A 25935-nucleotide genomic window follows, 5' to 3' on the forward strand; every position below is an offset into this window, starting at 1 on the left:
TATTAGTCAAATAGTAACAATATTTATAATTAAACAATCATTATGATAACATTTGCTTATAAAGAGTGGATTGGATTTATTCGATGTGATAGGCTACACACCAAACATAACCCACGAAAGTATTAAAACTTACTCCCATTGGATTCCTTCTGGTGGTGAATTGGGCAGTACACCGGAAGACAATCCCCTAGGTACTCTTATCCAAAGAGTGTACTGCACTCTTTAACGTGCCATTTTGCACATATGGATCAACGGCTTAAACATCTCATCCGAAAGACGGTGCACTTTTTTTTTTCAAATTGCATTTCAGCTCTCCAGCTGAAAACACAAGGAGAGCAGCGATTGGAATTGAACCGGGAACCAAGAGATTTCCACGGTTCGAGGGCACACACAGTGGCATAACGATGAACAAATATGAATAGTAAAATAACAAAAATCCAAACATACTTTCTGGCTTACAATCTGTGCCGTCACTACTTGCATCAACGTATCCTGAAGCACATCGGCATGTGTAGTTACCTTTGGTATTCACACACACCTGGTGACATGGATTGTCATCACACTCATTGTAATCTAGTTAAAATTAGAGTTAAAGTTAAAGGTTTTGTGTACACCATTTAACCTACAAACAAATTTGTAATTTGATTTTCGATTAAAATTAAAATCATAGGAAAGTAATAAAAAGTACTGACCAGCACAAGACATTTTATCATCTTTTCTTAGTATAAATCCATCTCCACAGGAGCAAGCAAATCCGCCGTCTATGTCTGTGCAGATCTGTTCACACTTAGCTGCTTCTGAAGCACATGTGCTGTTCTTGTCTGAAAATCAATTTTAAAGTTGAACAATCAAATTTAAAACAATTGGCCAACTTTCGTACCCAACTAGCACTAATATCGATTAGACCATGGAGACCTATAGAATAATATATATGCAGATTCCATTAGACCACGGATAATAATATATGTGCAGATGTAACCCTTAGGCACGGTGCTACGCAGCAAAATCTAATTTGAATATGAATATACATATATACATATATATATATATATATATTATATATATATATATGATTAGCTATTATTCAAAATATAAAAATTATTATACATTCATCATGTAAGCGGCTATAAGTGCCATAAATTGAACATGTGGGCCGCGCCCTCACCACACACTAATTAAAATTTGTGAAACTTACGGCAACCATACTCATCTGTATTATCGTTACAATCATCAAAGGTATCACAGACGTAGGTAACTGGAATACATCGCAAGTTCTCGCATTTGAATTCATCTGATTCACACATTTCTGGAAGCGGAGTGCCTAAAATATGTTATATCAAAGGTATAGAATAGCAAAGATGTTCGACAGCCTTGATTACGTATGCACGCAATAAAATTAAAAAATAAAGCACACAGATCTTATAATTTAATTATAAGATCTTTGATGATAAAGTACTAGCACGAAACAGGGGCGCCCTCTTAGACTTAAAATAGATTCGAATAGAGTTCGAAACTCAAATTGTTCACATGTTCGATATGAACACCTTTTAACGTTCATCGGAAGGACGCCCTCTAGTTTGTAGTAGTACTTTTTGAAGTAGGATTCCGTTTCAAGGAAACCTCGACAGTCGATCCTATTACTATTTTATACTCTTTACCTATAAAGTGAAAGAAAATTTATAAATTAAATCTATCAATAATTATTAGTAGCTAATATGTACGTAGATCTACAAAGAAGATACAGTGCTTGACGCTTTTCCAATGTTCTATGTAAACATCTCCATCATCAAACATTTTTTTTTTAGATTTTTTTTCAAAAAGGCAACATTGGTATCTTCATAATAAAGATGTGAAAGTGGCCCTCACACAAAATTATTCATACTGTACAAGAATATTTATTGCTAAAACTTTTTTTTATAAACGTTAACGTTTAAAAATTTAAATTTCTATAGGGTTTTGTTGGTTTTAAGTAAATTCAAAATGTCAGACACATTGTCAGATAAAAATAATTCTCACTGTATGCTCCGCCTAACCACGTTTCTTCCCAAATTACGAGGGGCGTTTAAGAGAAATATTTGACAATAATTCAAATTTGTTTAATGAAAATTGATAATAAATTGAATGTGAATGTACCAGGCACTTTATATTACTACAGCTAGCCAGTTTATTATTGGTAGTAAATCATTTTGTACAACGTGTATCATGAAAAAAAAAGCTTACATGACTTATCTGTTTCATCAGAGCCATCGACACAATCTTCAAAACCATTGCACATTAAAATGGTATGTATACATAACCCAGATGAAGAACACATGAACTTGTCTGTTGGACATTTATCTAAAATACACAATATAAACAACATAAAAGGCTGGGTGTCAACTGTTGGTTAAGGCACTTTGAAGCTGTTGCTGCAGCAGTTAAATTGGGCTCTTGGAAATTTTGCTGTAAATAATAACTTACCGCAATCTTGTTCATCAGATTCATCTCCACAGTCATTATCTCCATCACATGTAAATGTTTGAGGAATACATATATCGGTGTTGGTGCATCGAAACTCATAGTCTTCACAGTCAACTGGCCCTAGAACAGTTTATTTCATGAAAACGGTATTCTATTGGAACAAGTTGCAAATGACTAACTTATGATTGTAGCCATAATACATGATCCCTCTTTAGAGTCAATAGTTCCATACTTATCATTTACATAAACGTACAAAAAATGTATTGCCATTGTGTTAAGTTCACATTTATTGTAATATTGTTTTTCCATCATGTAAATTTATGTATGTATTGATAGATGCTATATGTAAAAATAAAATCAGAACATCATTTTGTAATCATGGCTTTTAGGGGATTTTTGTTTTGTTTATTTATTCTTTTATCTTCTTTTACTATGTTTTTGCACAGGATATTTCTGTCTGGCACTTTTTTCACTTTCCATGCTTGGATATTCTTCTAACTTGTCTAAGCAAAGACCATAAAAAAGATGCGTATATTAAAATAATTATTACGATATTCTGCATATTTTCTATATAAATAATCGGGTAATAAAACTGTTATGTTAAAGCAATTTTAAGTTAAAGCAACTAGCGTTTGTAACTAGCTACAACTAGGTTAACCCAAAATTACCGCATGTGCAATTTTCTCCCTCGACCTGACGAAATTACGCATTAAAATGCGTTGACTTCGGCAGGGTCAGGGTCTATGGTTCAATGGTTGAAATTCTCTACATCACACCCTCGCTATTGGCACTGTAGCTCTAGTTCGAGTTTTGCTGACGTAGAGTTGGTCTTTATGTTTGTTTTCTTTATTTGATTTTATTTTTGTATTTCTAAATTGTTTACTTCATAAATTTTTAATGATTATTTTTTTTACATTGTAATTTCAATATCAGACATAGTAAGTCTTGTCGAAATCTGTTTCTTTGTTTTAAGTTTTGGAGCTGGATTATTTACAAATAATGAGAAAAAAACCCCATAAAATCCAATTTTATTTACCACAATTTATCTCATCTTCACCCCCAAAGCAATCGACGTAGCCATCGCATTTGTATGCCCCTATTATACAGTGTCCAGTCATGCACCGGAAATTGCCTTCATCACATGCTGTGGTGTCTTGTAATAATAAACAAAACCATCAAATTATTGTTTGTTTGATTAAAAGTAAGTTGGGCTTTTTTTTTTTAAAGATATTTTGTTTCTAAAATACTGGCTCCTGGTGTGTGACTGAGATCTTTAGTCACTGACTTCATCAAATAGGCTAATTCATTGGTTTTATGAAAATAAAAGACAGGTAGAGAGAAGTATAATGTTTAAAGACATGAATAAGACAGAAAAAAGAAATAAAGCTCTTGGAAAATTATACACGTGGAAAAACACTTAAATACATTTAAGATTTTAAGACATTTTTTTTAAAGTAACAAATCAAAATTAAATAAAATAATGAAACCTGTCCGAATGTTAGATAAAGCCATTCTACAACCTAGCACACATCTTGTAGGTATGGAGTGGAAGTTATGGGGTGTTAGTTTGAAATAATTTTAAATGCTTGTAAATAAATTGCTGGATAGTGATTATTTACAACCAACATTCTTAAAAGTACAAATAATGGCGAATAAATATAAAACGACAAACTAACATAATTCCAGTTAAGACAAGTATCCACCTGTACTCTTTCCACGTAGGATTGTTACAGAGAGGCGAAGGCTATAATTGAAACATTAAATGTTTAAAATTTTTAAATAAATGATTCTGACCCAAGCGACAAGTATCCAAGACCTGATAACAGTATTGCATATAAGGGAGGCCTTTAAATCTTCTGGCCAGTACGATAGTTAAATACTGTACTGTTTTCTCCACTAACCTATAGTTGTATAATGCCTATAGACTATAAATAATTTAAATTAAAAAAATAAACTTACTGCACATCTGCTCATCTTCTCCAAAAAAACAATCGAAATCTAAGTCACAAACGTAATGCCAGGGAATGCACAACCCCGACATACATTTAAATTCACTCTCACTGCAATTTCTGGGAGCTAAAATAAATAAATTTCATATCCTGAAATCTAGCACAGAACTAAATGAATGAACTAGAAACAAGAATAGATTCTTGTTTCTAGTAATAATTAATATTATTGGTTGTTTTTTTTTTTTAAATTTTAATTACATAGTAATTTCACTCACAAATTGTTTCTCTATTTTGCTTTGAACGCTCTACATTTTATGGTCCATAATAAGAGAGAATTTAACTTGATTCATTTTAGGTAATGCTCCAGCTCAGATTAAATTGACTATTTATAACGATTTTCTGTAAGTTTATATCTATAGGTTAAAAAAGGACAAATAATTTATACATATAAAATAAAGTATGAATAGCAGTTATTCTGCTACTGTTGTTGATGAAGTAATAGTAGTGTTGTTAAGTTTAGGCCTATTTAATTTATATAAGTTATCATTACACCACAGGAAGTACTATTGACACTTATTGACATATGAAATGCTTTATAAACTAAATATTAATGACAGGCCTTAATATAGGAGAAACTGGGCGCACACTTGGTCAACCGAAAAGTTTCCATGGATGGTAGCAACGACGATCTATTCAGACTGCGATCGACAACCGCTGCAGTGGAAACGCTTTCGTCCGGCAGACTTAGTGTTCCCGGCTTTAGTTATAAGAACATGTTCCACACAATTTGAACTAAGATTCTGGAATTATAAAGCAAGCATCTGTACAATTAAGATGCACTTCAATTTAATTATTACATAATACTTACAACAGCCAACTTCATCTGATCTATCTCCACAATCATTGTCAGAGTCGCATTGCCATCGCAGAGGGATGCATCTGTTATTATAACAACGGAACTCATCCGAACTACATGTTCGACTTTCTAAAATATAAGGGAAAACATTTGTTAAACCGATATGATCTATAAAGGGTGGCTATTTCAGCTTATTTTAGAAGGTCGGCTGATATTCAGGTTCTGTTAAATATATTACAAGGAGCTAAGTTGCAGGACCCTAAAATAGGAAGACTAACGTCGCATGCATCACCACTACAAAGTAACTACAATGCATGACTATGTATAGCGAGAAGGTTTTATGTTTAGGATATGGCCAGGAGGCGACCAGCCGAGCAAAGAAAGCATTGTGATGGAAGGCTAGGTTGGTTGGTCTCAGGTGGGGGTCAGAGGCGAATCCTTGGAAGCTGCGAATTTTGACGAATTCCGGTTAGTTATTATTTTTTGATAAACATTAATCTACAGTTGATTTCATGTAACATTTTGTAATCTATAAAACAACTTTCTACGGTGAACAAATTCATTTTGAATAAAATAAAACTAGAGTAGAAACAAAGATTATAGGATGTCGACACAAAAATAAAATCCCCTTTTCACTGAATCTTCTGTCAAGTTGAATTCTATCAAGGACCTCTACGTCATTTTGGATAAATAATCAAAACCCCAATGAAGTCAGTACTTTGAACGTGAGAGTCTCCTGGACTAGCTAGTGACGTAGCCTGTCTGGTAGGACTCGACCTATCTACATTTTGTTTCTAGGGCATCCCAAGTCATAGCACCGTTCTCCTGTTTGGCACTTAGTCATCTAATATTTGAGTGTCGACGAGTTAAACAGCATAGAATTTTTATATTTTTATATGTAAAAATGCAAAACTTGCCACACAAGCTGCTCTGTTCATCAGATATATCAATTCGACAATTGTAGTTGCCATCACATACAGCGTATTCTGGGATACAACGGTAACTATCCGAACACGGAAACCATCCAGGAGCGCACGTCACAGTCTCTGAAATTATCAATACATTATTATTTAAAAAAATATCTGTGCTCCATGTAGGTTTGGATATTCCCATCTCTGGTATTTAATAATATTACAGTGGCTGGGCACTTGGTATAGGCCTAATTTGAGATTTAGACATATACCTACAAATTAAATTTATTAAACAATAATAGAATACACTAATATAATATATAAATAGCTCAGATTATTTGTCAGGCGATTGTTTCTTATATTTTTTTTGCCGCCGAAGCTACCGATAACATACCACACCACACCACTACCATTACTATCACTACTATAACTTGCGTGCAAACTAGCTTAATTTTGTGAAACATACGGCACTGATCGGGAGGCTCGTCGCTGCTATCACCACAATCATCATCAAGATCACAGAACCATGCATCTGGAATGCAGTAGCCATTGGCACACTGGAAGTATCCAAGCGAACAATTATTGTTACCTGTTAAAATAAAAGTAGAATGTAAAGTTATGTAAATAAATATTTACAAGATCAAGACAGATCAAACTTTAATAATACTTTAGTATTTTGAGTACAGGTCTCCCACCAATTAAAGACCACTTTTGGGACCGGGGTTTCCATGGTCTTTAGCAGCTTTGGTATATAATTAGAATAATAAAAATAAGAGATATTTGTTGATTTGTGACGACAGGAAAGTGATCTTCATTTGGAGGTGGTCTTTAATTAGAGGGGTCTTTAATTGGAGGGAGAACTGTATTTATTATCATCAACATTTTTGTCATCATGATCATTATCACCGCCATCGACAATGATCTTCTTCGTCGTCGTTGTCGTCGTCACCATAATCATCATCATTATTATCATCATCATCATCATCGCCGCCGTCGTCATCGTTGATTGTACGATTTTGAACTATATTTTCCACATTGTACAAAAGATGTGTATTTTTAAGTACGACTAGTTTATTTGAAAACCACTTTTAAACCAATGTGAAGTCATCTTACTGCATGTATTCGCGTGTTCATCAGATCCATCAGCACAATGCGCTTCTAGTTGGCACACGTCTTGCTGGTTAATACATTGTCCATTGTCACAGCGGAATTCCCATGGGCTACATTCAGTAGTTGCTAAAATACGTAAAGTACAGATTTCTTAAACTGCTATAATTTGAAGATCCCAATATTGCCTATATTGAACATTCAACCTGAGACAACTATATATATAATTTTCACATCTACAACCTTAAAAAAACCCCCAATATTTAAGTTTAATAAGAAAATTCGTAGTTAGAACTGAGCATGCTCGTAGTCAATTGACATAAATCGATTGCTTTATTAGGCATATGTGTATCATTGGAAGTTAACAACTTATTTGAATATTTTAAATAATCTCAAAGTTTGAGGGCTTTGTAGATTTTACAATAGAGTATTAAACTATCCATGGGCCTCTTAATTTAAGATTGTTACTTACAACAATGGTTCTCATCTGAATTATCGCCACAATCATTATCACCATCACATAAGAAGGCAGGAAAAGTACATTCTCCATTATCACATTGGAACAAACCGGACATACAAGATCGATACGCTACAAAAAGAAAATAGTGTTACTGCAGGTCAAAAGTATATAGTTTTTGTGTGACCAAACTGAGCATGTTTCAATAGCCAGTATACGCGTATGTCTCACAACGTATAAAAGCTAATATACGTGTACTATATACTGTGTTGGATTTAATAACAATATCCATTGTTTAAGGCTTTCCAGAATGGTCCATTGTTTTTAGTAGTTGTGTGCACATTGTCTATCTTTACGCCAAATGTTTGTTGTTCGCTAATATTCCTATTAAAGTTATCATTTCATTATCAAAACAGATTTCTGTACAAACTATGCTAGAAATATGTTGCGCAATGCAGATGATACTGGCAATGATGATCGTGATGATAGTTGTCTCAGGTGATGATAAGAAGGATGATGATGAAGATGATGATTACGAAGATAATTATATTGATGATGCAAATGATAATAATTATGATAATGATGAAAATAGTAATAACGTTAATTTAAATTATGATACATGGCTTATGATAATGATGTTAAAGTTCTTTTATTGCTTTAGAATGCCAGTATTGATAGTAAAAAGATGATTTTAATCTACAACTTGCTGTCACATATACACGTATATTAGCTTGTGAATGTTGTGAGACAAATATTTTATTTATTGTAATTCTATATAAAGGCTAAAATATGATATAAAATTAAAAGAAATTGAAACTAAATCACAATGATTGTTAAATCGTATTACTCTTTTAAAAGTGTCGCATTATTTTATCAGATCTTTTTAACATCATTATTTAATTATAAATATTATAATTATTTCGACCATGTAGGTTAATGTAATATTTTAAATATTTTTTAGAATTAAATGGGCAAAAATACCACAAACTATAATTCCGGAAAACAATAAAACCAATGCATACTGGTTTCTGTAGGAATAACATTACGTGATAATATTAATAAATACAATTTATGCAACAATTCTATTACAAGTAATATACAATATTTTTAATAGTTACGCAGTGATAATTTAAAGCATATTTGTTGTTATACTCACAACAAGTTATATTTTCATCGGAGCCGTCTCTGCAGTCTCCTTCACCATCACACTTCCAGTAGAAAGGTATACATTTGTCATTGTCAGCGCATTTAAACTGCTGATTAGTGCATTGTGCCTCACAATTTTTTCCATCAGACTTCAACTCAAAGTTATTTGGACATGCGCACGAAAAGTTTGTAACTCCTTGAATGTTGGATGGGGTGAGAAGGCATAGGTGACTGCATCCACCATTATTTACATCACATGGGTTAATGATAGCTGAAATGAAATGAAATTATTTTTGGTTAAAAGTCGCAGAAAAAAAAACGAATCTCGAAAATTGTGTGATGAAAGCTTTACTACTATAGTAATTTAAACAGGCGGGATATCAGTAATGTAACACGTCTAGTAGAGCTGATAAACAACTTCACATTATTGGCAAATATACGGAAATGACAAAGGGGCGCTCATGTTCCATGCCTGGCAACAAGCAAGAAATCAATATCTAGTAAAATAATTTAGATAAAAGATTAAAATGACGCCTATCAAAGAAACAAATAATTATATGTTTTCCTTTCACCATTCACAATCATAAAACTTTACGTTGCATTGTCATGACGGATCAAATTAAATTTATTCTAACATTTAAATTGAACTATTATTTATTATTCATTTTATTTGGTTCGATTTTGCTGTTTTTAAGACTGTGTAAGCTTTTTTAATATATGTTTTGCCTCAATAAATTTAACTTTTGTTACTATACAATGAAATTTCATCTTTATTCGTTGAACATAAAAAAATGGTTAAATAAAAGTAACTTCTAATAGGCCAACTACACAGCAATATCAACTCACTTGCATCTTGTCTGAGAGGATGCACCACGTGTATGTCAAATGGTCGTTGTATTAAAGTGTCTAAGACCTCCGCTTGTCGTCCGCTCAATTTGTTTGCCTTATTAATAGTCATTAAATTCCAATCAGTCCAATATAGGTAATCTTCAAAAACAGTCACAGCAAATGGATGACCAACCCCCTCTTCAAGAAGTATTGTAATACCACTTCCATTCAAATTTGAATAGCTATAGTTTAAATTGAGTATAACTATCATCATCATTATAATAATTTCTTCAATTACACTTTTTCACTTCTACAGAACAGGCTATCAACTGCTTATCTCCACCAAATACAATGTTAATAAAATATTTTCCTGTTCTACATTCTATAGTATATAATTATTTTCATTATTATTACTTTACAATTACCAGACCGATTATGCGGTTATGTGCTATATACTCCAGGTAAACATCACATCAAATATGCTAAAACATAGTTATGTGCAACTAATAGAGCACTAAAATGTTGGGATTTGTAGCATAACCTAGGTCAGTAGGCCTTAAATGCCAAAGGCTTGCTGTTATATGTAATTCTGTTGGACATTCTATGCCGCGTACAGTAAGAGAAACAGCAACGTTGATTATGAACAACACTATGCTGTCCTTTACCGAAAGCGACCTACAACAGATTCAGTTCAATAATAACATTGCATTTCCAGCCACATGTAATCACGACCATTAAAACCTTTTTATTTATTCGTAACAATCCTTACACAATATGATCGAGATGAGCATCGACCCAGTAGAGTTTATTAGTTGCATAGCAAATTGTAAGTCCGTTTGGCCAGCCAACAAGATCATTTTGAAACTCAATTGGATTTGATCCGTCCATACCTGCTCTTCCAATGTATGGTCTTAATCCCCAATCAGACCAATAGAGGTACCTGTGAGATAGCATAGTTAAGTAATATGAATGATTACTGGTTGCAAAATACTAAAACTGTTCTTCCAGTGTATGGTTTTTTTTTAACCTTAAATATGGATATTGTTTTCATGAATTATAATGTATGTACGATTATCAGTAAATACTAATTTCAATGTTTCTTAATTTCTTAATCTTTACTGACTAATGATCTGTTACTTATTAACCTCGATACATACCTAGGCCAAGTTCAGAGCAACAATTTTGTCATCACAATCTTTATAAAATAAATATTATACAAGATTCTTCTATTGCTATTCCACTGCTTACATACAAAAACAATTGTTATTTGTTTTAATACATTTGATATAATGTGGTGCTTTCCTTCTGGCTAAGTGAGCCGTCCATCTTCAATTACAATCTGACTTTCTATTATTTTAGCATAAATCTATGGTTTGAGCTTATTCCATTGTTGCGCCATTGCACTGTAATAGACCGTTATTTAACAGCAAATGAGATTTAGCATCTTGAGTAATGGTGGAATGCTAGACAAAAAGGCAGACATCATTGTAAATTACAATATAACAAGAAATGTTTTCTCACCTAACAGACGGAAAAAAAATACCGTTCTAAAGACTCCTAAATCATCTGGTAATCAAAGTGATTTTCTTTCGTATGTTTTGAGTAATTGTATTAATGCAAGTTGATAACTCATTTTATACACTTGAATGACATTATCAGAACTTTTGTTATAATCCTAAATATTTTTTTTTAAAGAATCTACTACCACGTTCTAATTTGTTATAAATGGTATCATTGAAATCCACTGCGATTTTATTAAGATTTTTTTAGTTATAATTAAAAAATGCAACACAAGTTATGAATTCCTTACTAACCCATTCCTTGGATCCAACGTTATTCCCCTGGGTTCAAAGAGGTTTTGTTGTATGAGAGTCTTTCTTGACGACCCATCTAAATTAGCAACATCTATTACTTTTCGACCACCATCAGTCCAATATATTTTCCTAATAAAAAGCAATTTTTTACACAACACACTCATATATAAACTGATTGATAACATTAAATACACCTAATGGTATGTAGTACAACATGTCATATTTAGGAATTTAGGAAATTATAAATTACCTGCCAACCCAATCAATTGCTAGTCCTTCACCCTCATCAATATCTTGCGAAATTATTGTTTGTGGGTCTGAGCCATTTAACATCAAACGCATTATTTGGTTTTGCAAGTAGTCAATGCAGTAAATATGCCCACCGACTAAATCAAAATCCATGGCGGAAACAAGGTAGAAGCCCTGTGACAGCAGTTGGTCGTTCTCTCCATTAAGGTCAACTCGACGAATATAGTGATAGTTACTGAATAACAGGTACGGCTCCGTATCTACAAAACAACGTCACATCTTAAACATGTATAAGGGATACTCCCAATCAGTGGCGTATCTAGGGGTGCACGAGGGGTGGGGCACATGCCCATCTAATAAATACTCACGCCCCCTGTCGCCCCCCACCCTTACAAAAATCATGCTCAAGTAGTTAAAATCACCTAAAGTTACCCTATTTTGCGAGTTAGTGCCCCTCACAACATAATCATCGATCCCCTTAATGACTCTTGCGCCACACACCAGAAGGCATTATAGAACTAACTGCAAACAGACAGGAATGAAAAAAGCTAGTGATCTAGCCTCCATAGAAGAAAATTGATGATGACGTATTTAGTATGCAATTATATTTCAGTTGCAAAAACACTGTCAAAAATAGGTCCCAGCGGGAGCGTGTGTCTACTGCCATATACAAGAGTTTTTGTTTTTGAATTTAATCTTGTGTTCTTCAATATGCAGATGTGTGTATTATTGTAGTGTATCTGGACTTTTCATGAAAATTTTCTTTCATCACAATATTCTGTATACTACTATTATATTACACTAAAAACACTTTAAAAAAGAGTAACTCTTGGAGTTACCGCGTTATGTCGTTGATCTCGAAAAGTACCACCATGTTCAAATGACGGTAAAAAGCCTTCGTGGCGAACGAGTCCTGCATCCCTATAACGCATGTTTGTGCTTTGAACGCAATTTTGTTCGAATTCCGAACGCTATTCGATTTTCAATAGAACGCCCCTACCTCGTGGTAGTAGTACCCGTCATTCCTCCACCAGATTTACTCTTTTCCGCCATCTTTAATTGCTACATCATGACATAGTGTCTACGACCCCCGATGGGGGCAGTAGACACAAAAATTAGAAGCCGAACTTTCTCTATAACGCATTTTTTGAAAGATAAGTTCACGTATAAGTATATGATGATGAAGCTATTTTACCATCACTATGGATACAGCTTCCTGAAGTTTTCAATTCATAGCCTGGAACACATTCACATCTATAAGATGGAACTAAATTAATACAAGTCTGACTACAAAGCCATGGTTCATCCACACATTCATTGATATCTGGAAAAAAATCCAAAACAATATTGGTTAAATCTGGATTTCACTGATTTAAAAAGTACATAATTGAATTCTTGGTCATAACTTAAAATACATAGCCAATTTAAAAAGAAATGTTTGTTATTCTGATTCTATTTCATCAAATCTGGTCTATACAAAATTTAGGAGACATTACAATAAAATTTAACTCATGTATGATCGGAATAAAGAAAGACAAAATCTCAGTAGATATAGTGCCATACAAAAGACTCAAGGAAAATAGATAGCATTGGAAAATTGTAGTTATAAATTTTCGCTTTAGTGTATTTATTAATTGATAACCGATTAGCATTCGCGACTGCCATAAATTTTTCAGGTTGATATATGCCAACTTGTATTATAAATTACTTGTTACTTGCTGTTATATAATATAATAGAAAATACAAACCTTCGCAACTAATACCATCTTGCTTCAGTTTGTATCCACTCTCACAACCACACTGATATGAGTTTGGTGTATCGATACAAATATTCTGACATGGACTTACGGTAGCGTTACACTCATTAATGCCTGCAAAACAGATATTATTATAGGGCCTAATATTATTGTGTATTTTTCTCCTTTACATGAATTAATATTAATTAGTTATTATCCATTTTGTGCCCGTAGAAAAAAAGAATCCTTATCTGTCATTCAAGTTTCAATCAAAGAAATTGAATGTGGAGGTGTTACAGTTTAAAGAAATAGAACAACAAACTAATTACCTACAAAACCGAAACAGAAAATACAGAAGAAAACATATAGGCCTTTTACGAGATCAAACTCTATAAGAAATGCACGGGATACCTATAGACCTGCCAATGAAATGCAGCGCACAATAACGTGTGAATTAGGTGATGACAATAAATTAATTTTAAAAATATGATATGTGATATACATCAAAGTATGCAGCTGAACCTAGTCATGAAAATAATTTGTGACTGCACACACTGAGAACACGTATGGACTACAACAAATTTTATTCTGAACTGCTCCACACTTGTACATGTATAGTCAGATCGATTTTGATATATTATATAGGTATGTACACAAAACATTTTGTGGTAATCAACATCACTGTATATGCTTTACTGAATTTTTATTAGCTGTTTCTTATAAATCAGTTATTATGCACGGTGGTTGTTATGTTTATTATTCTATTTTTCATAGTTAATATTATCTGAAGCTTTCACCAAAGACTAAACATTAACTACTGACCACAATTGTGTTCATCTGTTAGGTCAACACAATCACTCAGGTCATCACAAATTTTGTCTCTGGAGACACAGCTTCCATCAGAACACACATGATCAAAAGGTCCACATGTGATAGTACCTGGAAAGAAGGCAGATAACCATTTATGGTAACCTATTACAGGACTTTCTTAGATGTTCGGATAAAACCCCGATTTAGATTGCTCTAGATACATGTAATTTTATACTGTCTAAGTATTTTATGAGAATAACAATATCACATTAAAATCCGTCAATCAGTTTCGATAATTTCCAAAATGCAAACACAATGAAACGAATAAACACACAAAATGAGCATAGGAACAAAGAATAACAAAGAACTCCCAAATTCCATTGTTACCATACTAGTATTTTGTGTGGCGGCGCATCCAACAACAAACGCTATTTTTATTTTAATGTTTATAGTAATTAAACTCAAACTCTCCGAATACCGTTTCTTTGCTTTACCAACTGAGCTTTTGTAGTAGGTGAGTTTGGTAGACCTGTTTAAATTTCCTATATAAGTACACATTATTTTCAGGATAAACTGATTAGCATCAATATAGTTAGCTAGTTGCGAATGTACTTTGCAAGACCTGCAGAGGTAGCGCCATGATCTTCCCAACGGGTGGGAGGGGCACGATGACTCCCACGGGGATGGAGAATTTTCCCGACAGGATGGCCGTCTTCCTTGACGTAATCATATTTAAAACAAAATCTGCAAAGCAAGTGTAAACGGTACAGTGGTGACGGCAGGATCTGCCCGACAGAGACGCTGAAGGCCCGCACTAAGGGTTTGAGGACGAAGCGAGTATTTAGGCTGGGGGATATGGCACCGGTGGGAGAAGCTACGGATATTTGACGAACTTGTGAATTTTTTATTTATATGATATACATCAAGCTACGTAAAATTATATTCTTTTCTCTTTAATGAAGTCTATAAGATAAGAAAGGGAGGGCCCTTAAAATGTTAATCCATCTCACCACAATTGACTTCATCTGAGTTATCTCTGCAATCATTGTTTCCATCACACTGCACGGCTAATGGTAGACAGCGGCCACTTCCACATGTAAACTCCGCTGAGCTGCAAGAAGAAAATCCTACAAAACCCAAAAAAGAGCGCAAGAAGGAACTCAGGAATATTTACTTATATTAAACTTAGTACCGTAATTTATATGTTGCAGTATCGTAAACGTTAGTAGTAGAGAAGCCGTATATACTCATAACAATATTAATTTGATCTAGTATCACATATCATTTAGAGCTTATAATGTGGAAAATATGAATAATGCTGGTTTTGAGATTTCGTGCCTCATTATGAATTTAATGTAGTGTAAATATTACGATATGCTAAATTTAATTTGTAAAGCCATACTTATTCAATTAGCCTTAGTTTCCTTTTTTTTTATATTTGTTGTCTGGCTATAATCTTACTTTGAAGTGAGAATCAGCAGGTATATTAATTTGTCTAGCAACAGTTGAATTTTGTAGAAATTATGCCATCAAACTTATACATCTTAGATATACAATTTCTGTTATATAATAGTTTAAGATTAATAATTAATAATATAATATTTACCGCAATTGTTTTCATCAGAGCCATCTCCACAATCGTTAAAATAATCACAAACCCATGACAATTGGACACAATATCGGTTGTTGCACTGGAATTCATTTGCATCACACACATCAACTGAAATATAATAGAATACATTTTATACGTCAACTGTGATGTCATTATTTTACACTCACTTTGACCTGGTAATAATGTTTTGCGGTTCGTACTTAAAGGGCATGGACAAGTCTCTTTTTCTTTATCACACCGCGTTGTTAGGGTCTGCTAAAGGCACGCGACGGCATTGGCGGCCAGTTACTGTATGAAGGCTTAGAGACAAGACGAGACAACAAGGTGATTGACTTACAAAGCAATTCGTTTCAATATATTTCTTTAAGAACTACCTTCAGCACGTGCTAGGCTCTTAACAATTTTTTCTCCAGAAAATAACGGTTCTTTCGGCTTCGGCTATTATTTTAGTGGCCTCAAAATTTGGAAATAATAATTGTGCATCACACAACACAATTTGAGGAGTAGAGTAAAGAAAAAAATACAAATACAAAAACAGAAATATAATTATATCTAGAGTTCTATTCTGGCATTACATGAAACGTGGCGTCACTTAACTTTTATCTTATCTAGATTTAAACTAGTTAAGCCTATGAAGATTTTATCACAAAACAAAAAATGCGTGGATAGTTTATAGAAAATGTAAAAAATAAAACTTTAATAATAGGTTCGACACATTTTTACCTGGCCCGTTGCCACCTGGCCTCTTGCCATCCAGCACTTTGCTACCCAGGCTTATAATAATTATGCACTTGACATTTAGAAACCGGCCATTTTCCGCCCGGCCCATTGCCACCCGCAGTGGCGTAGCTACGGGCAGTGCAGCCAGTGTGAAGCATTTTGGCTGAATGCTTAGGGGCCCATTATAAATAGAGCTAAATATAATAATTTAAAATAAAAACATGATTTTGAAGAAGAAAAAACCGGCTCAATATTATTCGGTTTTTAGAGGAGTGTAATTCTCCATTACTGTGTTGATTTTTATTCATTGGTGTATTCAAGGAGGCTCCAGTCGGCCCGATCCCCTATTTTCTCAAAATTATTAAATACAGTAAAGGGGAAAAGTCTGAGAGTTCAATTTACGGCCATTTAGAGGTGCTATAATCATAAATGTTCCTATACTGAAGCCCCGACCATGGTAGGGCTGAGGTGGTCTACTTGCTGGCTCCCCTTCGGGAAAGAAAATCACATTTACAAAAGTGTATATAGGCCTATGTATTCTCTACATGATTCCAAAATCGATTAAATAAGATTTGAAACCCCGGAATTGTCATATTTTTCGGGGGCCTCGCACCCCCTGGAGCACTTTCGAGAGATTTTGAGCGACGCTCGACCATGTCCACATTATTTTTTCCCTCGGGGATATCGGCCTCCCTCCCGTCGGAGACCTCGGACGCTCCGTCGGGCAAATCCTGGCGCCACCACTGTCTATTGAACATGGAGAATGGAGGTTACCAAAATGGCTTATTTATAAGTACTGTATGTCACGAACTTTTTGAGAATGTATATGAGGGGCGGATCTTTCGTTATAGTGGGAGAGGAGCTACTCAAATTCATATAGTTGAATCAACATCACCATGTGTGGTTCATAAACTAACATTTTAAGGTGTCTGATAGACCAACTTACTAGGCTGATAAATAAAAAAAAAACATTTTACGGATGTGGGGGGGGGGGGGGAGGAACCCTGTGGGGGGGGGGGGGTGAGAATCGGCCAAAAACTGTTTAGCCACCTATAATTCTATCCTGTGCTTAGTAAAATACTCTAAATTTGTGAATTCCCGGTGAAATGTTAGTCTTGTTCAGAGCGAAATAAAAATTTAAGCTAAATCATTTTTGTATAGTCTAGTCAACCATTAGCTACTTAGGCCTATAATAATTCATATCATATCCATATAAAACCTCAACAACAATACTGCAATCCAGCAAAGGTGCTAGATTGAATTGTAAACTAGCTGCAACCAAGTTACTGGGGAATAATGCCTCTGAAATTTAACAGTATTTTTGTTTTATCTGAAGAGGGCGGAATGATGTTGTAATAAGCTATTACATTATATTAATCAACAAATTCGAATTTGTACCGGGTACAACACTATTCTATGCCTAAGACAGGAATCAATGACAGAATGTGCGTCATAAAACGCCTACATGCTCACATTCAATTTTTATACTAAACGTTTTTTTTTTTTTTATTCTTTGTCCTAAAACACCTTACAAATTATTCTAGGTAGTGGTCCTAACATATCTGTCAGGTTACGTGAAACATTGTAGAAAATAATGTTTTTACAATCTATTATTGGATGTAGTGGGCAGTGTTTGTGTATTTTCGGGGTGTAATATAATTTTAGGTTTGTCCCTGATGTTGGGGAAATTGTATGTTTTTTTTCTCTCAGTAATATTAGTTTGTGAGTAAACACCGCCAGTAGTATATGATGAGTTAACTAGATACAAACCTTTACATGAAAAAACAGGAAATATGTCATTCGACAAATACGTCACTTAACCTTGCACAATATTCTAGAAATTCCCATTCATTTCAAATACAAATAGCGAAATTTCTGAGTCATTTTGCTTATGTAACGTTTAAATTTTGTGATATTAAGGTAAGTATAACTACCCATATTTTAAATTAATTATAAAAAAATACTGGATGTTGCCAAAATTAGTTGAAAATCCAATAATTCATACAAAACATTTGTACAATCGATGCTTGAAATAATACAAATATCAATTTATAGTCGAACATTGACATTCAAGCATACAGTACAGTATTTATAGATTCTTCCGAAAAATAAATACTAAATTAATCACTGTAAAAAGTATTACAATAATATTAATAAAAATAATAACGGTGGTGATGGTGATGATGATGATGATGATGTCGATGATTATAATGACGGCGATGATAAAATATATAGATAAAAATATGCTAGTTTCTCAAAAACAAATCATAATTCAGTTATGATGGCTCACTCAGCAGGCAGGGGTTAAATAGGCTAGCCTTCGTTCTATATAAAATGTTATCAACATGTATTTTGTTTACGATTGTAATCTGATAGACTAGTAAGTTTGCATTACAATTTGTTTTCAGTCCCCAAAAATCCCATAAAAGCCAGGCCAAACGGCTTGAAATCGCATGAAAACCGAACATTTTGGACGTGTTTTTAAGCTACCTCCGTTGATATTCCACCGATTTTGTTGACCGTTTCAGTAATGTGTGCACAATGTATTTAGAAATAATGTTATTGTATTTATAATTTAAAAATCTGTATTGCTTTATCGGAATACTTTCTTTTACTTTTACTTTACTACTCTCATTCATAAAGGCCTGACCCGATTTTCATGGCCTTTCACTATTACAAAGATAATAAATCAAGCTTTCTTGTTATCTAAAAAATAATTTCATTGGCTGACTGTAGAGGAGCGAAATCTTAAAATTCGACAATCTCTAATGCTAAAGAATAGGATGGTATTGCGCTTTCTAATTTTAGCAACGTGTTGCTTTTTACATTCCTCTAGGCTTACTATACGGAAGTTTATACGTCAAACTTTAAAAAAAAAAATCTAGGAAATGATACAGTCGTTGCGAGCGATGCCATGTAAAAGTCATAAAGACAGAGTATTTGTAGTTGAAAAGATTGAAAAGTAACAGTTAACTGCTGTATGTTATTTAAATGCTGTTTGTAAGTAAGTTCTGAATTTCTTATGAAAATACAACTGTTATTAAGTTATTAGAAGGTATTTGAATCTAATTAATGATTCTAGAGTTTTTACTTTAAACTCTATGGATAAAGCGTCATAATGCAATATGTCATTCTTAGAGGAAACTACTTTAGTGCCTTTCCTTTCACATTATTGGGTAATAATAGCCAATTATCATTTACAGAATACAATGCAATGACTGGAAAAAAAAATAAGCAAATTTATCGATGATCTTGAAGAAAAGGTGTTGGAATGCTCAATCTGCTTCAAAAAGCTTCAACAGCCTAAATCATTAACCTGTCTACATAGCTTTTGTTTTCAATGCTTAGAAGACTGGGTCAAGGTGAAGGGCGAGTTAGCTTGCCCAACCTGCTCAAAATCTTATCCAATTCCAGATGGCGGTCTGCAGAACCTACCACCAAATACCTTCGTCAATAATTTATTAGAAACTATTAAACAAATAGAGGAAAGAGAAAAATCAGAATGTAATTGTAAAACAGGTAAAAAGACAATGTATTATTGCCTGGAATGCCGTGAGTACATCTGCTCCGCTTGCTATGATCATCACAAAAGATTCCCAGCCCTTACAAACCACATAATACACACAATAGAAGATGTAAAATCTATGACGCCATTAGAGTTTTCATCGTTACATCGCCAAACGTGTGCCATTCACAATGAACCTCTGGATTTCTACTGTAAATGTTGCGAAACTGCAATATGTATTCACTGTTCAATTACCGACCACAGTGTAGGGGACGGAAACCATAAACTAATCAGTATTTCCCAGGCATTCAATGACTTTAAAAAGACTGCAATTGAATTGATGAAAATTGCAAATCAATACACCACCACAGCAGAAGTTATTCTTACTAAGATCCTTCTCAATGCTGTAAAAATAGACGACAATAAAGATACCTGTTTGAAAGATATTGAAAACCATGTGCAAGAAATGGTACAAATTATTAAGAACAACGGGGAGCAATTAAAAGAGAAAGTAAAGAGAAACCATGAACAGAAAAAGAAAGGAAATGATGCTAAAATTCATGAAATAAGTATACCAATATCTGATGTAGCAAACAAACTGAATTTTTTAAGTCAGTTATTGAAGAGCGATGAAGCAACAGCTATGCAATCGAGTCGAATGATTATTACATCCTTGGAGGAAAAAGTCAAGCAACTCTCCAAAACAATAAAAAATGAAAGTACTACAGATAATGAAGAAATTCGTTTTTTTAAAAACAAGCAGCAAGTTACAGAATTAAAGAAATTTGGGATTGGAAATGTAAGTGAGAAAAAGGTAGCAGATTGTTTAAGAATTAATACCGAGAGAAAATTATTTGCGACACAACGCCAGACAGTACCGGTCAAAATAGTCAAAACAGATAAATGTGAAATACCAGTAAATGAACTACAGGCGACATTGACAAAAGGTACAGAAGCAATCACATTGACCCCCATGATAGAGGAGAATAATGGAAATTATGTTGTAAAAATAGTATGTACAAGTATTGGTGTTTACACTTTAGATGTTAGTATTGGTGGTGAACCAATTAAATATTCTCCAATGACAATAAATATCCAACAGGAAGGTCTAGTGAACACTATCCAAGTAGGTAAAACGGTTGCTGATGTTGTATGGTGTAAAGAAAACTACTGCCTGTTAGTTTCATTTCAGAAAGATGAAATTTTAAAGTATAGGCAAACTGGTGAATATATTGGGAGTATTAAACTGCCAAATGTTGTGTGTGTTAATAGAATGTACAAAATGAAAAATGGTAACTTAGCATTCAGTGATAATGGTGTAGATCAGTGCATCAGGATATGCACGATGAAAGGTCAGTTAACCAGCACAATTGGAAAGAGAGTGATGGGTGGTTTATTTGGAATCGTGGTAAACGAGTCATCGACAGATGTTTATGCTACAAGTTTCGATAGTATTTTTATGTACTCGTTTAATATTGATAGTGAATTTGCCAAAAGAATGAATTTTACATTCAAAGGCTATAATGATATTACTTTTACGAGGGATGGCAACTTGCTTTTATCAAATCAAAATAATGGTATAATAGAATTATGGGATGGAGAACAGTTCAGAAAAGTGCTCATAGGGCCTGGTGATGATAATAGTAGGGTAAATAAGCCTGGCGGAATTGTTGTAGATAGAGATGGAAACATCATAGTATCAAGTATCAACAAATTACAGTTATTTGGTAGTGATGGAACTTTTATTAAAAGAATTGACAAAGACGAAGATGGAATAAATTCTCCACAGGGCTTAACAATAATTTCCTACTATCCAAGGAAATTTGCTGTCACAAACCATGAATCAGTGAAAATATATAATTACTAATTTTTGTTTGTGTTATTGTTAAAAATGTATAACAAAATGTGGTTTGTGCGCAAATACTGAATCTGTTGTCACGACATATTATAAGAAAATAATAATAAACAATATAAATAATATTAATAATACTACAAAAAAGAATAATACAAACTTCTATTTTAAAACCATTAATTTAAAAGGAAAACAATAACTCAATTGGATAACATTTCATTTGAATTAAACCTGATACTGTGTTACCTCTGCCAAAGAATGTTATGTATTCACTGCTATGTTTGTCAGGCTGCCTGTCCGTCTGTTAGCAAGGTTACGCACAGAACTAAGAAATGGTATTATAAACTTTAGTGAAATAATAAATAATAATTTAAACAATTTTGGTATGAAAAGTCAAATGACAGCAAGGCCAATGCCACGTAAATTTTCACGATCTTTATTACCTTCACTTTCAAATTTATCTTTATCATTAACTTCATCATCATCATAATCGTCAGTATCTTCATCATTGTAATCATCATCATCATTTGTTGTCACCGCCATCGTCATCATCATCATCATTATTATTATTCAATTCAATTATATTATCTTTATCATTTACTTCATCATTATCATCATAATCATCATCACAGTCGGTATGTTCATCATCATAATCACCATCATCATTTGTTGTCACCGCCAACATCATCATCGTTATTCAATTCAATTATATTTTATATATACAAAGAGGTGAACATATATTATCAAATACAAAATGATAAAATCTAGTGAGTACCAAGAGAAAGCAAACTTTGTAAAACAATTATGCGTTATACAACGTTGAAAAATAACTGAAAATAAACAACTTAGATTTAAGGACAAAGATAAATTGTACATAGCTATGAAAAGTTATCCAACATTAAACATATGTTAAAATATCATTTAGACTGTTTTGAATAGTAAGGGCTAATGAGGACATGGCAGTCCTTGAACTTGGAGTTTGTTTCATTAGATAACAACGTGAGCGTTGTATTTCCAGCGTCACTGTCTATCTGAACAAATCGGAAGTCAATAGTTATAAACTATCATACCGTCACTTACGTCTAGGTCTTATTGCTGGTAGCAGGCGAAACGTCAAGTACATAGTCAAAGTAAGTAACATTCCATCCAGTAATAATGGTATAAGTAGACACACAATTTTGAAGTATATATGACTATTATATATATATATGTACTTATTATTATATGTTAAATATTTTAAATAAATAAGTGAATATAATATGTATGCCAAGCCTACAGTACTTATGAAACAATGACAATTAAATTAGCCTACATTATTCTACTCTGCTTAGTTTAACGATTATCATGATATAATATTGTTTATATTTCAAAAACACTGAAATTAAAAGGGTTGTTTAGTACCTATATCCGCAGAATTGTTGTTAATAAATTTCTCATTTGTTAATGATAATTTATTTATTTTATTTATTTATAAAAATTAGGCCTATCTTTTCAAAGATCTTGTCTTGTCATCAAATGCTTAAGATCAGGGCGCATTATTTGATCCCTGATATTTTTAAATGAGAAAAAGAATGCGTTGCTTTTTATCGGTTTTGGGGTGGGGGAGGGGGAGAGGAAGAGAGAGATGCTGCATAGGCAAATGGTATAAAATGAGGCACGTAGGTGGTAGTTTATTGACCACAAAGCTTATTGACACAATGAGATGTTTCAGGCATAACACTCTGTTCACGTTTGATTGCAGATCAACCACATCGTGTAGCCAACATTGTTTCTATCTTACCTAAGGCACCGCGGTACATTAACTAAGGCCCTATAAAAAATATTATTAGTGTATCACCCTATCTGGGCAGGAAAAGTGATGAGGAGGGAGGCTTTTTTTATTTTATATTTTGCTAAAGCCAAATATAACCCTTGGTTTGTTTGCTTGTGTATTGATATTCAAAGTAAAACATGATTTAGATAATGCAAACAATATCTACTAACTATTTAATAAAATAAATGAAAAAAATAAATAAATAAAATAAAATTTTAAAAAATGTTAATTTTTTTTTTTCCCAAAAAAATATATTTTTTTCAATACCATAAAAGGCATGCGCGCGAGGGTGATAAACTAATAATTTTTTTTATTGGGCCTAATAAAAAACACTATTCAAAGCAACAAACAATGCGCATATTGTGTGGTTGCTAGCATACACTGAGATATGTCAAATAAAATATCTCTGTCTTTTTTTATATTTAGGCCTATCAATAAGGTATTCTACTACTTGATATAAATTATGTAATGCCATGTTTTATTTTGTTAGAAATAATTATATTTCAACTGTGTTTCGTTTAATATCTCAAGCTATATGCAATGCAATTTTAAATGATTTGTTTGACATTTTCACATTGAATATTTTAAGATAAATTTTCATGCTTATCTGAATATTTTTATATCTCAAATACCTTTTAAATTAAATTTCATTTTTTATTGACTTTTACTCATTTTTCTATATTTCAATATTTACCTTTCGATTTTTTATCTTTCTGAAGAATTTTATATTGTATGTATTGTGTTTTTCATGTAAAGGTCCTCCACTCGACAGTGATTGATTTTACTTTTGGAGTGTCCTGTCTCTGTTTTTTGAACTTTTGTGATTGTTCTTTCCCGTTTCTGTTTATGTACATTTTAATTGTTTGAGACAAATAAATGAAATGAATGAAATGAAATATATGCTCTCTTAATATATTAAAATCGTATGACTTTTTAAATTTGTAATTTGCAGGATAAAATTTAACATGGCTGAAAATGAGTTAAGCCAAATTTTGGACGACCTACAAGAAAAAGTATTGGAATGCTCCATCTGCCTCAAAAGACTTCAACAGCCTAAATCACTGAACTGTCTTCACAGTTTTTGCATACAATGTTTACAAGACTGGATCAAGGAAAAGGGCGAGTTAAGTTGTCCAACTTGCTCAAAATCATATTCCATTCCAGAGGGCGGGCTTCAGAATCTACCACCAAACACCTTTATCAATAACTTATTAGAAGCTATTAAACAAGTAGAAGAAAGGGAACAAGTAGAATGTAGTTGTGAAAAAGGTAAAAAAGCAACATACTATTGTCAGGAATGTAGACAGATGTGTTGTATTTGCTTTGAACATCACAAGAGATTTCCAGCTCTTAAGAGTCACGAAGTACACTCAATAGAAGATGTGCAATCAATGACGCCACTAGAATTCTCATCATTGCATCGCCAAAAGTGTGCTCTTCACTCAGAACCTATGAAGTTGTATTGTAAATTCTGTGAAAATGTAATATGTATGCACTGTGCCATTACCGAACACAATGTAGGAGACGGAAAACATAAGGTAATAAGTGTTTCCGAGGCATTTAATGAATTTAAAATGACTGCAGTTCAATTGAAGAAAGCTTCAAATCTTTACACCACCACAATGGAGGAAGGCCTCAATGATCTTCTTTACAATGCAGCAAAATTAGATGAAAATAAGCAGACCTGCTTAAGAGACATTGATAATCATGTGCAAGAAATGGTCGAAACTATCAAGAAACAGGGAAAACAATTAAAAGAAAAAGTAGAGCAGGAACATGAAAACCGCCAGTAGGCTAGATTCGACTTAAATGAAATTACACACACGGTAGTCTACAGTTATAACGTTTATTCAGCAAGAACCAAACACATGTAAATATCGACCCACAATGGCTGACTCCGGTGCCCCGGGAGAGGGCGCACTATTGTTTACCATTGAATAACAACCCTGGCGTGACCTCTTTCTTTCCCTTTTTTGTATTTCTCTTAATTTGTTTTAAACATAAACTACAACCACAAGCGGAAACATCATGATGAAAGGGAAACAACTATGGAAAGAGAGAGCCGCAAACTGGCCAAACAAAATCGGGTGCACTCACCCACCATCAATAG

General features: G+C 33.3%; 2 protein-coding genes across 3 annotated transcripts in view; one reads left to right on the plus strand and one right to left on the minus strand.

Annotated features, from left to right (window-relative positions):
* Positions 1-25935, minus strand: part of LOC117109608 (low-density lipoprotein receptor-related protein 2-like) — a 51599-nt gene that overhangs the window by 13479 nt on the left and 12185 nt on the right. Inside the window, exons 2-23 of one of the 2 annotated variants that reach the window (XM_033251988.1) lie at positions 15930-16043; positions 15334-15450; positions 14336-14452; positions 13526-13648; positions 12973-13101; positions 11779-12037; positions 11529-11657; positions 10484-10654; positions 9733-9956; positions 8897-9157; positions 7756-7872; positions 7290-7412; positions 6643-6765; positions 6183-6311; positions 5278-5394; positions 4420-4536; positions 3497-3613; positions 2461-2580; positions 2221-2337; positions 1196-1321; positions 693-821; positions 448-573 (exon numbers count right to left, since the gene is read on the minus strand). In XM_033251988.1, coding sequence (XP_033107879.1) covers positions 448-573; positions 693-821; positions 1196-1321; positions 2221-2337; positions 2461-2580; positions 3497-3613; positions 4420-4536; positions 5278-5394; positions 6183-6311; positions 6643-6765; positions 7290-7412; positions 7756-7872; positions 8897-9157; positions 9733-9956; positions 10484-10654; positions 11529-11657; positions 11779-12037; positions 12973-13101; positions 13526-13648; positions 14336-14452; positions 15334-15450; positions 15930-16043 — 3105 coding nt within the window. Of the gene's footprint in view, positions 1-447; positions 574-692; positions 822-1195; positions 1322-2220; positions 2338-2460; positions 2581-3496; positions 3614-4419; positions 4537-5277; positions 5395-6182; positions 6312-6642; positions 6766-7289; positions 7413-7755; positions 7873-8896; positions 9158-9732; positions 9957-10483; positions 10655-11528; positions 11658-11778; positions 12038-12777; positions 12855-12972; positions 13102-13525; positions 13649-14335; positions 14453-15333; positions 15451-15929; positions 16044-25935 lie in introns of those variants that run through there. The other variant, XM_033251989.1, reaches the window with a different exon arrangement.
* The window catches only part of LOC117109609 (tripartite motif-containing protein 2-like), a 12281-nt gene continuing 9074 nt past the window's right edge, over positions 22729-25935 (plus strand). Inside the window, exon 1 of the mRNA XM_033251990.1 lies at positions 22729-23142. The gene's annotated coding sequence lies outside the window, so the exon portion shown is untranslated. The remainder of the gene's footprint in view (positions 23143-25935) is intronic.

Source organism: Anneissia japonica, unplaced genomic scaffold, assembly GCF_011630105.1.
Source record: "Anneissia japonica isolate Jap-2015-1 unplaced genomic scaffold, ASM1163010v1 scaffold287829_len2072220_cov186, whole genome shotgun sequence".
NCBI lineage: Eukaryota > Metazoa > Echinodermata > Crinoidea > Comatulida > Comatulidae > Anneissia > Anneissia japonica.